Below are 14,804 nucleotides of genomic sequence, written 5' to 3' on the forward strand. Positions count from 1 at the left end.
TTAAATTCATCCTTTCATTAAGAAGGAAGACTGGTGAATTTTTGACAACCCTCAAGACACATGAAAAATTGTATGAACAAACTTTCTGACTGAGCTATACAGTGATCTTTGCAACTACCTTCTGCTGGAAGAGTGAGGGCAGCTTGGTGGCACAGTGGATAGAGTGCTAGGCCGGGAGTCAGGAAGATCTGAGTTCAAATCCAATTTCAGACACTCACTAGCTGTGTGATCCTGGGCAAGTCATTTAACCCTGTTTGCCTCAGTTCCTCATCTATAAAATGAGCTGGAGAAGCTGGCAAACCACTCTGGTATCTTTGCCAAGAAAAACCCAAATAGGGTCACAAGAGAGTCAGATGTGACTGAAACAACTCAGCAACAACAAAGAAATTACAAACATCATTAACAAAGTTTCCAAATTACCTTTTTCCTCTAAGTGGGTTCAGATACCATGTTTTTTATAAAAAAAAAAAAAGAAAAGAAAAATAAATACAAAATAGCCAGTCTCAACTCTAGCTATAATTTACTGAACAACTCTTCTGTTAAAGCAGTATATAGAAATTTGTTACCTGGTGCAATTTTCCCATCTTGAGCAGCTGGGCCATCTTTGAGTACATTCTTCACTTGAAGAAACTCATCAGGTCGATCTCCACCAATGATGGTAAAACCAAATCCCATGGTACTCTTTTTTAAAGATGCTCGTATGAGGACACCTTTAAGCTGGGAAGGGTCTCGAGTGAATTGTGACTTCTCTACATCTATACCAAAAAGAAGAATGGGTTTGCAAATCCAAGATATGACAACAGACATAGCAGGCAAAAAAAATAAGCCATTCAGGCTGTCTACAAAAAAAAAGAAATGTTTTACAATAGAAGGAAATGGGAAAAAAGATAATATCTAATATTTAACAACATAGAGAAGTTAATGTTTATGAACAAAAAGTTAGAGGTAATTACACATTTGTTAAAAAACCAAGTCTGGTTAATGTACAACTTCTCATTTGATGGATTCCTACGGTATAAGAATAATCCAATGGATCTGTGATTTCACTGACACAGATACTCTTTTCAATGATGCAGACAGTGCTTTCTCACCCTCTGTACCAACTATCCATGTCTTCCCATAAACTTGCCAACATGGTGGTGGGGGAGGAGGGGAAGGAGGTACTTCTAGTATTCTCTTCAAATCACATGAATATCAGTGCTAATAAAACTTGTGGGCTCCCCACTGGCTGTCTCTGCACTCACAACATGACACCTACTTTTTCCTGGACACATATTTTTCTGAAGACATGCTTTACAACACTTACGCTGAGTAACTTCTCATTTGTAGGGCATTATGACCTGCTCATGCCCATCAAGCATCTCTCCTTTGCTACCTTGGTGATCCTCAATTTTAATTCTTCAGAGATTGTACTTGTCTATGATTTATAGCCAAACAAAATCTCTGGAAGGATACCGGTGTTTAAAAAAAATCATTCAATCAACAAGGATTCATTAAATGCTTAATGAGCCAGACACTTACAAGTAGTGCTGAGGGTACAAAGACAAAAACAAGATAGTGTCTCTATCTTCAAATGGTTACATTCTTTCAGGAGAAACAACACACGAGTAAATACAAATTTCATACAAAATAAATGAAAGGTAATTTTGGAGGTGAGGCAGTCATAGTTGGGGAGTAGTCTTATAAGAAACGGCACTTGAGACAAGCTTTGGAAAAAGACAGAGATTCTAAGAGGCGGAGATGAGGTGTGAGTGGATTACAGGCATGGAGGATTCTATATACAAAAGCACAGAAAGCAGGGGTGGAATGATGTACCTCGTACACAAGGAAATGGCTCGGGTGCCGCAAGTAGAATTGCACTCGAGGGGAAGGCCAAGACGGCAAAGCAGCAAGAAGTACAAGAGCTGCTCTTTCTCTGCCTCCCTCCACCCCCAGACTCCTCTAAACAGAATGAGAAAATGCACAGGACCCAAACCTGAGTGAGAAATCTAAAGGAAAAAAACATCGCAGTGAATTCATCCTTCTGACCCAGGCTGGCACGGCAGGCAGACAGACAGAGAGGTCTGCAGACGCTAAGGACGAGGTCTGGCCAGGAGCACGCAGAGCATTCTAGAGCAGCCCTGAGGCTGTGCACCAGGGTGAGAAGCAGTCCTCACTCCAGCAGAGGGGACAGGAACAGGCACTAATAGTCAGGTCTGCTTACAGCCTAGTTCTGGATCCAGGGTGGCAGAGTGAGGAGTGGTCACCAACCCCACCACTGTACCAAGAAGGCAGCAAGTTCAGAAGTAAGCAGCTGCTGTGTGGCTTAGACTTTGGAAACAGAAGAGGATTTCAGTTCCAGTTTCTAGCCTGGTCTGAAACCTGCAGAGGAATAAGTGGGGCAGGAATCCCAGACCAAAGGGAAGCCTATAGTTCTGTCACTTTGAACCAGCAGAGCTTTCCGGCTGGCTGATAACCGGTGAATCCGACAACTGTCTACAAACAGGGCAATCCCATAAGCCTGTGGCTCAGACCCGAACCAGGTCAGGAATCTGCAGAGCTCAGAACAGGGTGGGCAGCAATCAGCCTTTGCCCTAGATCAAGCCACTCTGGGGAGACTGAAAGCTTACTGATCTGAAGCCTGGACTGTTGCTGAAATGCTGGAGTTACAATATTCAATGTCCCAATAAAGAAGATGAAGCATGACATTAACCTTTTGACAGAGATGTGATGAATTTAAAATGGAGAAAGAAACATGCATTTTCTGACATGGCTAATGTGGGAATTTGTTTTACTAGATTATGTAGATATTTAATAAGGGATATTTTTAAAAAATGCTTAATGGGAGGAGGGACATGAGAGGGACAGAATAAAAAAAATGCTTGTTATTTAAACATTTCAAAAGTTTCAAGGAGAAAAAATCCCAAGCATTTCTGACAAAAGCCTGACATTCAAGATCTATAGTAAACCAACCTAAATATAAAAGTCCCAAGAGGTCGTCAATCAATTAATATGCACTTATTAAATGTGTACTCTATGCCAATCACTGTTAAACACTGGGCATACACAGGCAAAGTGAAAATGTTTTATACACTGAATATTCCCCAATAAATCAATGGACAAAGAGAACTGCCATCTATCAATAATCATACAAAGGACTGGCCCAAAGCACTAACAATAACAGAAGTGAAAATTAAAATAACTCTTGAGATTTTACTCTAAATCCAGGAAATTGGCAGAGATGACAAAAGATGGAGATAATTAATGCTGGAAAATACTGCCATAAGACAAGAACACATATACACTGATGGTAGAGCTATAAACTGGTCCAACCATTCTGTAAAACTCTGTTGTTAAGCTATGTGAAAGAACTGTGGGGGAAAGTCACTAAACTTCATATCCTTTGACCCATAGGCTCTTCCTTTTGGGTCCCCAGGAGATCAAAAACATAAAGTCCTTATATATACTAAATATTCATTGTAAAACATTTTTGGTGGTGAAGAACCAGACAGCTAGTTAACATTCACGGATTGGGGAATGGGTTCATGTATATATATGAATAACAAATGAGAAATTCAGAGAAACATTGTAAATACCTACCAAAACTCAAAGTAACTAAAACTAAAGTAAGCAAACCCAGAGAAAGACATAAACAAAACAACTACGATAATATAAAGGAAAAGTACACTAATATCCAGTACTCCTGTATCGGCAGCAGGGAGCTTGCAGTGTGACTATAGCATTACTGCATAGATAAATGAAATTTGTTAGTATTATTTTGCCAGGATTCATACTTTTGACATTATGACCCCATTTGGTTACAGGCAGCAGAAACAGGCAATTAACTTCAGGACCCATACATCAATTATAGAGCCAACACTGACCTGATCACATTATAAATAATAGTTAATAAGATATAAATAAAGTTCCACCATCTCCTCCCCAATAAAATACTAATTGTACATTTATTATCAGCAGCATCAGAAAACCTTGCTATTTTCAAAATGTTCTTCTGTGTTTCTTCAGAATTCAGTATCCCTTATCAGTGGATCAAGAAACTGATACACTGAACATCTGAATTTCTAAATTGCAGCAAACAAACAAAAGAAGCTGCAATATCCCCCCAAAAAGGAAAATAATTAAACCAAGATCCTTCGGTGGCAATTCAACATAATCTATAAGGTTTTTTTATGAGGGAAAAGAACATAGGCTGTACCTTGCTTTGAGGAACCAACATCAGCCTGTCCTAACTGCTTTTTCCTCTTGGCTTCCACCACTGGATTTTCAAACTGGGTTTTCTGGTTAATGTGACTGTAACATTTAGAGAAATATATATTTCAATTCCAGATAAAATATTAATACACTTTTGTTTAAAATAAAGTTAATAAAACCTAAGTTAGGGTGTTACTTTCTCCTTTTAGACAATGACTATGACACAAAGCAAAAGAAACTGGCCCTTCAAGGTATGAAATAGACTCTGATCTTACGATAAATTTACATACATACATAACATGCATACATACACACAAACTTCTACCTCAAAGCTATTAACAGCTTTTGTCAGCATAAGACTACTGCAGAAACAGTGGGAATGATATTCTAGTACTTTAAAGCTTTATTACAATACATTACAATCCAAGTGGCATGCTTTCTAGTAAACTGTATTTTAACCTGAAGAGAGATTAGCAATGAGCTATAACTACCATGAAATCATAAGGTAAAGCATTAAACAGCCTCAGAATCTGAAGCTGACAAACCTGCATAAAAAGGTACAAACAACTTCTCTTTCATTCTGCAGTAAGCCTAGGGAAATGCTGGGGGTGGAATCGTATAGCACTTACCACCTCAAATCCCAAATCTACCACTTAATACCTGTGGGTCTCAGTTTCCTCATATGTAAAATAAAGGATTTGGACTAGATGACTTCAATTCTTTATCTCTGACACTACGAGGCTAAGAACACAAAAAACCCTAAGTCAAAAAGAAAGAAGTCACAGATGGGATTGGGATGTTAGCCTTCACTGTTGCATGTCTTAGCTCCTGAGCACATATGGTTGCTAAACTTCAGACTTATAAGAATGTCAGATATTCTTTAGGATGTGATTTTGCTTCAACTCAAAGATGTACTATGTATATTTTATCCACTGAATTAAATGAAATACCCTTCCCTCAACTCCCTTCAAATTAAAAATGCCAGGGCTAAATTAGGTATTGCTATTTTATTTATAAGAGATGGGGATTTAATGGAGAGACCTGCTTTTGAATATCCTTTTATAGTAGAAGAAGACATTCATCAAAGAAAAAAACCTGTTTGGAAACAGCCTGAAGTCCCTTTGGAGTGAGAATGAATCACTTCACCAAAGGAAGCTTCAGAACACAAAAAGTAGTAATTTGTATTTACACCTTTGATGAGGTGCGGGAGAACAGAGTAGGAACATGCAAATGAGTAATCACCTTCTTGCAAATACTTGAGACAAAAGAGTTAGAAACTCTAGTTAAGAAAACAATGTGATTGACTGTATTTTCCTTACATTAAAATAATTTTACCTCAGATAAATAAACTCTTTTCCTTTTAGCACTGAATGATTCATGGAATTTTCACATAATACTAGAAATAACAAGTAGTACTGAAGAATACTACTGATCAGAATTATAAATCAAATTAAACAGAAATAAAAACATGATTTTAAATGTTTACTATTTTCAAAAAGCCTCTCTCTACAATATATAATTTTCAAGTGTCATTTTCATTACGTGTTTTCTTTTTTAATGCATAAAATGCTTTGTCAAAAAGGAAGTTTAAATTATCCAAGAAACATAATTATGATCTCATGTAGAATTAGAGCTACTGAAATATCATTAAGATACAAGTATTCTAAATGTGGTATCTTATCATTTGCTCAAATTCACTTGTAAAAACATGGGCACATCAAATTATGTGCTACATTTCCACTGCAGAAAAAAATCTTATGTACATTTCTGAAAATGGCAGCATTTTTTATGAAGAACCTGTTAAGCTTTTACAGCAATCTTTTTAGAAATGAATTACTCGTTTTCAGGGCCGCATGCTCTATAGTAAAAAGTGACAATGCAGTTGGATTCCTACTTCAGTAACCCCGCCAATAACGATCATGGCGCCATCTGGTTTGACAACTAATAGCTCCATGGAGTAGCCATTTAAATAAGATCTTTTCAATCTCCATCCATAAGCTAACTATAGATTACCATGTTTGTGGTTGAAAACCTAACTAATCTGGGCATCAAGCCAACAAGCTCCACAGCTCAGCTGACTCCATACTAATATGTATACTCTGAGTACAAGCTACATTTTCTTGATTTAATAAATTACCCTCTTTAATATAAGCTTGTCCTAGAAATCATGTACAATCATGTTGCTGTGTTCACTTTCAGTCATTTCAAGCTCTGTCAAAATAAGTAGAGGAAGGAGGTTGGTCACCTCAGGAATGTCCCTAAACTCACTTCAAAATTATTATTTTTTATTAATGGAAACCATATCATTCAGTCTAGGATTTTTTTTTAAATTTGGCTAGGCAATGGGGTTAAGTGACTTGCCTGGGGTCACACAGCTAGTAAGTGTTAAGTATCTGAGGCCAAATTTGAACTCAGGTCCTCCTGACTCCAGGGCTGTGCTCTATCCACTGTGCCACCTAGCTACTCCCCCTCAGTCCAGGATTTTAAACAGGTAAAAGCTTTGATCTCTTTAATAAACTGTATTGAAATTTATAGCAAAATTATTATTAGTTTATATTTAGATTTTAATGCACTTTTTAAAAATAAAAAATCACTAGACTGCCAAAGGAGTCCATGATACAAAAATTTTAAATGGACTAAAATTTATTTGAATAAACAAAATTTAAAACCAAAAAATGTCACATTATTTAACATTACTATACCAGAAAGTCATAAAAATTAGTACTCCCCTTATAGAGGATAATGACTTTCAAACTGTTAAGTTATAATAATTAATTCTTTAAGTTGTGGTATAATGAAGAGAGCACTACATAAGGAGACAGGAGATATGGGTTCTAGTCCCAGCTCTTCATTGGTGAGTATGTCTCTAAACTGAAGCACCCTGGTCAGCCATGCTTACTCCAAAACCTGGTTCAACTCATAACTCCCCAGGTCCCCTGACTCCTTGTTGGCCTTGCCTTGGGCCAGCTTTCCAGCACTATCTTATATATTTTCTTCCTTGATTAAAATGTAAGCTCTGTAAGTTCAGGGACTATCTTTCTTGCTTGTATTTGTATTCCTTGTGTTAGCATAGTACCTGGCTTAGTACTTAATCCAGGAGTGGGGAACCTGCAGCCTTGAGGCCACACGTGGCCCTCTAGTCCTCAACTGCAGCCCTTTGCATTCAAACTTCACAGAACAAATTCCCTTAATAAAAGGATTTATTCTGTAAAATTTGGCCTTGAGGCCACAGGTTCCCCACCCCTGAGTTTTAATCAGTCTTTCCTTTCTTCCTTCTTCCCTCTTTTCTTTCTTCCTCCCTCCTCCCTTCTTCCTTCCTCCTCCCTTCTTCCTTCCTTCCTCTCTCTGTCTTAATCTGATTTTGAGTTTTAGCAAATTACCCAACTTTTTAAGGCTGAAGAGTCCAACATCACTAAAATGACGGAGGCTGAAGAGAAGACATTTATATCATGGGTCAACATATTTTCATATGATCACAGACTTTGAGCTGGAAGGGACCTTGAAGACCATTTCACATTTCCCAGATGAGGAAACTGAGACAGAAAGTATTCAAGTGACTTGACCACAGTAAGAGAGGTATTAGATATCTGAGGCATTATTTGAACCCTCCTGATTCCAAGTGGAGGACTTATCCCCTATGATTTGATTCCTTTTCTTTAGATTTACCTTGTATTAATTGTCTTGAATTTATTTGGTATTTATTCTGTATATACTTATATGTGTACATGTTATCTTTCCAAGAAAGTAAGCTGCTTGAAAATAGGGGTTGTTTCATTTTTTTTGCATTTGTATCCCCAGAATCTAGGAGACCACCTGGCCCATGGTAGGTATTTAATAACTGCTTATTAAATGGACTGATAGGAAACATTCCCCAAATTCATCAAAAGTCAGACATGTGATCAGCTTTCATAGAAAAAGAGGGCAGTATATAGGCAGTAATTTCTCATTTCTAATGAACAAGGGACCAAAGAAAGGTGTCCAAGGTTCATTTGGAAAAATTCAAAGAGGGAGCTGAATGTTTCAGCCAAGGATACTTCTTGGGCTATACGCACAGAGAAAAATCTACTTATCCAGTCCTAGCTCTTCTCCTGCTGTTCAGTCTCATATCTCCAACCGTCTATTAGACATTTAAATTTAGATGTCCTATAGACATCTTAAATTCACCAAGTATCAAGTGAATTCATGATTTTTCCCCACTGGTGCTCCCTTTTTCCAAATTTCACTTTCACCGTAGAGAGAATCACCAAATCTTCCTAGTCACCCAGGCTCATCCTCTAGGTCATGCTTTCGACTCCTCAGTCTTTTTCACCCACCACAGCCAATCTCTCACTAAGTACTATCAAGCCCACTTTGCAACATCTCTTGTACGCAGACCTTTCTTTCCCCGACACCGTCACCACTCGGGTGCAGGCCCCTTATCATCTCATGTCTGGACTACTGTAATGGCCCTTGGTTGGGTCTCCTTTGCCTCGTGTCTCTCCCCACTTCAGTCCAGCCTCCACTCTGCAGCCATAGCGATCTTCCTAAAGCGCAGATCTGACCATATTGCCCCCCTCTATTCAATACACTCCAGTGGCTCTGTATTATCTCCAGGATCAAATATAAAATTCTTTGTGTGGCTTTTAAAGCCCTTTACAACCTTTTCAGTCTTCTTATACTTTGGTCTCTTCCATGAATGTTCAGCTTTTCCTCGCACAGGACACTCTATCCCCTGACCCTGTCCAACATTCCTGGAATGTACTCCCTCTTTACCTCTGCCTGCTGGCTTCCTCTGAGTCTCACTGAAAAATGTCATTTTCTGCAAGTCCCCCTTAATGCTAGTGCCTTCCCTCTGAGACTAGCTCTAATTTACCCTGTCGATATCTTGTTTGTACACTCATTTGGATGTTGCCTCCCTCATTAGAATGTGAGTTCCTGGTGGGAAAGGATTGTTTTGGCCTTTCTTTGAATCTCCAGCACTTAGCCCAGTTCCTGACACATAGTAAGCACTAAATAAATGTTAACTGCTGACCCTCTGACCATCCTGCTCATTTCTCATTTCTATAATTCCCAGTTTGTAGAGCCAAGAAGCAAAGCCTAAGATAAAATGGAGGCTTAAAAATCTGACAAATTTCTAGGCAAGTCTCTACTGCTGCCTAGACTGAACAGCGATGTTTGGTACCTTGAGCTTCTAAGTTATTTTCAAAAAAAAAAAAAGAAAATGTACACTGATGGGAAGAAGGAAAATACATTAATATAATTTTGGCTATAATATGAAGAATTCAACAAACAAATGTTAAAGAATAAAGGACTAAGACTATTTGCATTCCATGATAAAATAGTTAAGCACTATGGCAACCCTGTGCCCACAGTTTGTTAAGCCCTACTCAAAGACTTTTTCCAGCTAAAATTTTGTGATTTTTGTTACAATTTTGATGATTTCTTAAGAATTCATCCAGAAATCTCTCTTAAATAACTTCAGGTAATATATTTGTCCAGCACAATGTATAGAATATGAAAGTAGGAGATGTGGGTCCTTTAGTTGTATGTATGTATGAATAAACACTTGTATTCAACAAAGTTAAATATCAGCAAATTAATGAGAGGGGAAGTAATAAAAGAGGAAAAGGAAAGATCCAATATTGTTTGAATCCCTATTTTTCCAGCTATTAATGACATTGCTGAATTTGCTTTTGCAACCTAAATCCCAGGCTCTGCAACCTAGTTTCTAGGCTGGTACAAATAAGCTCTAGATCACAAGTTTAAAGACTAACTGCAGAAGAAACATTGTCATTTGCAAATACATCATTTATAAGACATATGGCAATGCTGCAATAAATGAAGAACAAGTAAAGAGTGCTAGCTAAGATTTTTGACACTAGCCTACTGCACTCAGCTAATGTTAGTGGAGGTTTAGTTATAACATACACGTCCTTTAAAGTAATCAGGACAGCTACATAAGAATTTTTTAAAAAGAATTTTAAAGTATTAATACCAAGCCTTCCTTGTCTAACTCCTTAAAGGAAATAATAATGATAATAATAATTCAAAGTCTACAAAGCATGAGTTTACATCCTAATATTTTTATTCAATTACAAAAATCAAGTTGGTTTATCTATTTTTGTAATATAAATATAAAAGAATAAAGCAGGAAAAGGGGCTTTGTCCCAAGACCATTTCCATCTGAAATCCACTGAAAATGAGAACGACAGTTGTTATAACTAATATTATTATTACTATTAGAAATTAGAGAAGGTTTATCCTTAAAGAAAAGATAGAAATTGAGCAACATGTCCCTACAGGCTGCAAATATTTACTGAATATCTAAGAAGCTATGTCCTGACAGCTAGGATTATGCATCAGAAGCTTATTATTTTGATAAATGGTCAAAGGATATGAACAGTTTTCAGACAAAGAAATTAAAACTATAATCATATGAAAAATGCTCTAAATCACTACTGATATAGAAATACAAATTAAAATAACTCTGAAGTACCACCTCACACTTATCAGAGTGGTTAATATGACAGAAAAGGAAAATGTTGGATGTTGGAGGGGATGTGGGGAAACTGGTTCACTAATGCACTGTTGGTGGAGTTGTGAACTGATTCAATCATGCCAGAGGGTACTTTGGAACTATGCCCAAAAGGCTATAAAACTGTGCATACTCTTTGATCCAGCAATACTAATGCTAGGTCTTTATCCCTAAGATATTAAAAAAAAAAAGGAAAAGTACCTATTTGTACAAAAATATTTATAGCAGCTATTTTTGTGGTGACTAAGAATTGGAAATTAAAGGGATGCCCATCAATTGAGGAATGGCTAAACAAGCTGTGGTATATGATTACAATGGAATATCATTGTGCTGTAAGAAATGACAAGCAGGTTGATTTCAGAAAAACCTGGAAAGACTGACATGAATGATGGATAGTGAAGTGAACAGAACCAGAAGAACACTGTACACGGTAACACCCACACTGTGCAATGACTGACTTTGATAGCCTTAGCTCTTCTTAGCAATACAATGATCCAAGACAATACCAAAGGACTAATGATGAAGCATACTATCTGCCTCCAGAGAAAGAACTGATGTTGACTGAATACTGACTGAAGTATGCTATTTTTTACTTTCTTTCATTTTTTTCTTTTATTCAGGTCTTCTTGTACAAAATGACTAATATGGAAATGTTTTATATATTTGCACATATCTAACCTATATCTATGTCTAACCTATATGAATTACCATCTCAGGGAGGGAATAGAGGAGGGAATGAGGAAGGGATAGAATCTGGAACTCAAAACTTTAAATAAAAATGTAAAAAAGTTTTTTTAACAAAAGCTTATTATCTTTTTGATGTACTGACAGGCAACAAATTCCTATACTCTACAGACTTCAAAATATCCTGAAGAAGTCAACAAATATACTATACTATGACTGGACCATTACCATATATCAAACTGTGCTTATAAATATCCAGGCAAAACACAGATCCATGAATACTATGGAACACTTTTTAAATTTACTGTGCCAACTACTTATAATGTACAAGCTATGTGGTACAAACAGTTTTCAAAATATAGAGGTCTAGCAGAAGAAACATGATTTATGTGGAACAGGATCAAGTCTTTATCATCCCTGTTGTCCCATCTGCTATTGGAGATGTAGTGATGATGCTTTCAGTAAGCCCAGAGAAGATGAACTTACATTCTAATACTTTCATTCAGTTATAAAAACCAGCTATTTTATCCACCTGTGCTTAGTTTTCAGAATGTTAAAAAAGAACCACAGGACCGTCACTTATCTCAGGACTATTTCTATCTGAATGTCATTAAACAAAAGGAGAAGAATGTCTTTAGTTGATGATGATGAAATTTCATAATAGAGGACCTAAAAGTTGACAAAGTCCCTTCTCTACAACTTTACTCCCCTGTTAGGTTGCAATGTGCCCAAGAATCACACAAGGGTAGGACTGGGACTTGAAACCAGAATCTTCTGACTTCTGCTTCTGACACTTTTCAATAAAACATTCACAATCAAAGACTATTTAGTACAACCTTACCACAACATATTGATAAGTGGCCATCCACTCTCAGCCTGAAGACCTGCACTTTCCACTTTCTAATAGCTCTAACTTTTTTGTAACTTGCATCCACTGTTCCTACAGTAGTTCTACTCTCTGTAGTGAAAAAACCAAGTCATATAAAATCTCTCTTCTACATGGCAATCCTTTAAATACCTGAAGACACCTACTTCAGTTTCCTAATTTTTTATCTTTTTGCCTACTATTGTGCCATTTAAAGTCTATAGTAATAGTGACAACTCTTTTGCTAATTATCTGGGATGTTTCCCATCAACCCATTACAAGCATTTAAAATATCACTTTAACAAAACTTGTATGAGAAATACATACATACATACATACATACATACATACATACATACATACATACATATATATATATATATATATATACACACATACATACATATATATATATACATACATACATATATAGGTATGTATTCTTACCAACTATGACCTTACTAGACCTTATTTAGAATGCTATGCTGTGTAAGTAGAAATTATATAATCTAATGCTTTCTAAGGTTATATGCCCAACTAAATAATAACTGAACAAATAAATAATTGCTGTAGCAACTTACTCAACATAGTATGTTCCATACTGGGGGTCTTCTATTTTTTCCCAGCCATAGGGAAGTTCTGCAAACAGAAGTAAAAGATAAATGAAATGTTACATTCAATTTAAATAGAAAAAAATTTCAGCCATGCCACATATGAAGAAATATGCTCTGAAATTATTGTAATCTATGTGTTTGTGATTTCACTAAGTAGATTTTTGGAAGGAAAAAAGATAGAGAGATATTTTCTAGAGGGGGAAAAAAACGTGTTAGTGGATAGTAAAAGAAAATCCATTACCAACTATCAGAAAAAATGTAAATTTTTTTCTCTATAATGGCACATGAAATTAGAAATCTGTCCCCTAGTTCACATTTAGAAATAATTTTTAGCTTTGGTGACCAGTACTATTCCTCATTTTGTAGATGATAATCTAAAGTTAAAAAAAAAATGAAATAGCTATCTAGAAGCTAAAATGTTCATTTCTAAACTCTTCCTCTTTTATATACTCTAATCATGCAATAGCTCTTTTGATAGGTACTGAAGTTTTATAAGAAAATGCCCTTTTAGCCTTGTTGACATTTATTTCCATGCTTATCAACTAATTAACTTTTATCAAGTAATAGGCCCATCAAGGGCAGAGTATCTGCCAAGTCTGATCGGAAGTGCTAGCTGGCTGGAAAGCCTATGGTTTCCATAAAATTTAGTCCCTGCCTACAAAGTGCTAACAGTATACATAAAAAGAGATGGCATGACATCATAAGTAAATAAGAGACTTTCACAGCAAAGTGCCACTATGCTAAAGGTTATGGGGGAATCATAGGGATCAAATCACAGGGGAAATTATTACCAGTGGAAGGGCTGGGAAGGACAATATTTAACTTGAATTTCAAAAGATAGGTAGGAATTTAACAAGAGGAGAAACAAACTGACAAAGATGAGTAATTGTGTGGCCAAGTTGTTAGAAGCTATTTGGAATATTTGAAGATGATGGGTAAAGAGGAAAATCAGGATTTTGGTGCTCAAGTATGGAGAAAGGTGCCTGACTGATGTAGAAGTTAGCAGAAATTAAGAAGGATAGAAGAGGGAGACATGATTAGATCATATAAACTTAAAAAGAAGAAAGGTTATCAAGAGATAAGTAGAGGAAACAGAGTATGGCAATCATTCTGCTTGGCCATGTGTATCTTATTTTTTGGGTGGTGGTGAGAATTTGGGCAGAGACTGAGCAAGGAAGTTTGACTTCCAATATGCAAAAATTTCAGTTAAAGGGTGAAGGATGTTCATTTTAATCAGAAGCAGAAGGAATGTTTACTTTTTATCAAAAGCTATCCTATGTTGCATATACCATTATTTGGATTTACTGAACTGCTTTTTCCCCCTTCTTTTTTAAGTCTGTACTACAAAGGATAACTAGTTGGGGAGGGGAAAGAGAGGGAAAAACAAGACACTGTATCTCTCCTCTCTAAGCATTTTCTCTGGCTATCCCTCACTCCCGGAACACTCTCCCTCTCCTGCTTTGCCTATTGATCTCCCTGTCTTCCTATTAAGCCTCTTCCAATTCATCTTAATTCCAGTGCCTTCTTTCTGTTAATTATTTCCTAATTATAATATATATGCAAACAAATAATTTTGCATCTATATGCAGATACAAAATTCTTTGTTTGCATGTTATCTTCCTCACCAAATTATGAGCTCCTTGAGAGCAGGGACTGTCTTTTGCCTCATTTTGCATCCCTAGAACTTAGCACAGTGCCTGACATATAGCAGTTTAACTGACTGATTGGAAATATTAGAAATGAAAATGGTATAAAAACCTTAAGTCTATTCCCACTCCAAACTATCCTCCACTCAGCTACTAAAGTACTTTTCCTCACGGACAGATCTGCCATGTTACTCTTCTACTCAGCAAGCTCCAATGGCTCTCGGCTGCCTCTAGGATCAAATACAAACTCCTCTGATTTCTAAAGGCTTTCCCAACTTGGCCCCAACTTC

The 14,804-nt window shown here is 36.6% G+C and overlaps 1 protein-coding gene across 3 annotated transcripts in view; it reads right to left on the reverse strand.

Moving 5' to 3' along the window:
- The window catches only part of MAGI3 (membrane associated guanylate kinase, WW and PDZ domain containing 3), a 219,012-nt gene that overhangs the window by 54,079 nt on the left and 150,129 nt on the right, over positions 1-14,804 (reverse strand). For all 3 annotated transcript variants that reach the window (XM_021002032.2, XM_021002026.2, XM_021002040.2), the window contains exons 7-9: positions 12,836-12,893; positions 4,196-4,290; positions 567-755 (exon numbers count right to left, since the gene is read on the reverse strand). In XM_021002032.2, coding sequence (XP_020857691.1) covers positions 567-755; positions 4,196-4,290; positions 12,836-12,893 — 342 coding nt within the window. The remainder of the gene's footprint in view (positions 1-566; positions 756-4,195; positions 4,291-12,835; positions 12,894-14,804) is intronic.

The sequence above is a fragment of the Phascolarctos cinereus genome, unplaced genomic scaffold, assembly GCF_003287225.1.
Source record: "Phascolarctos cinereus isolate Bilbo 61053 unplaced genomic scaffold, phaCin_HiC Scaffold_5;HRSCAF=322, whole genome shotgun sequence".
NCBI lineage: Eukaryota > Metazoa > Chordata > Mammalia > Diprotodontia > Phascolarctidae > Phascolarctos > Phascolarctos cinereus.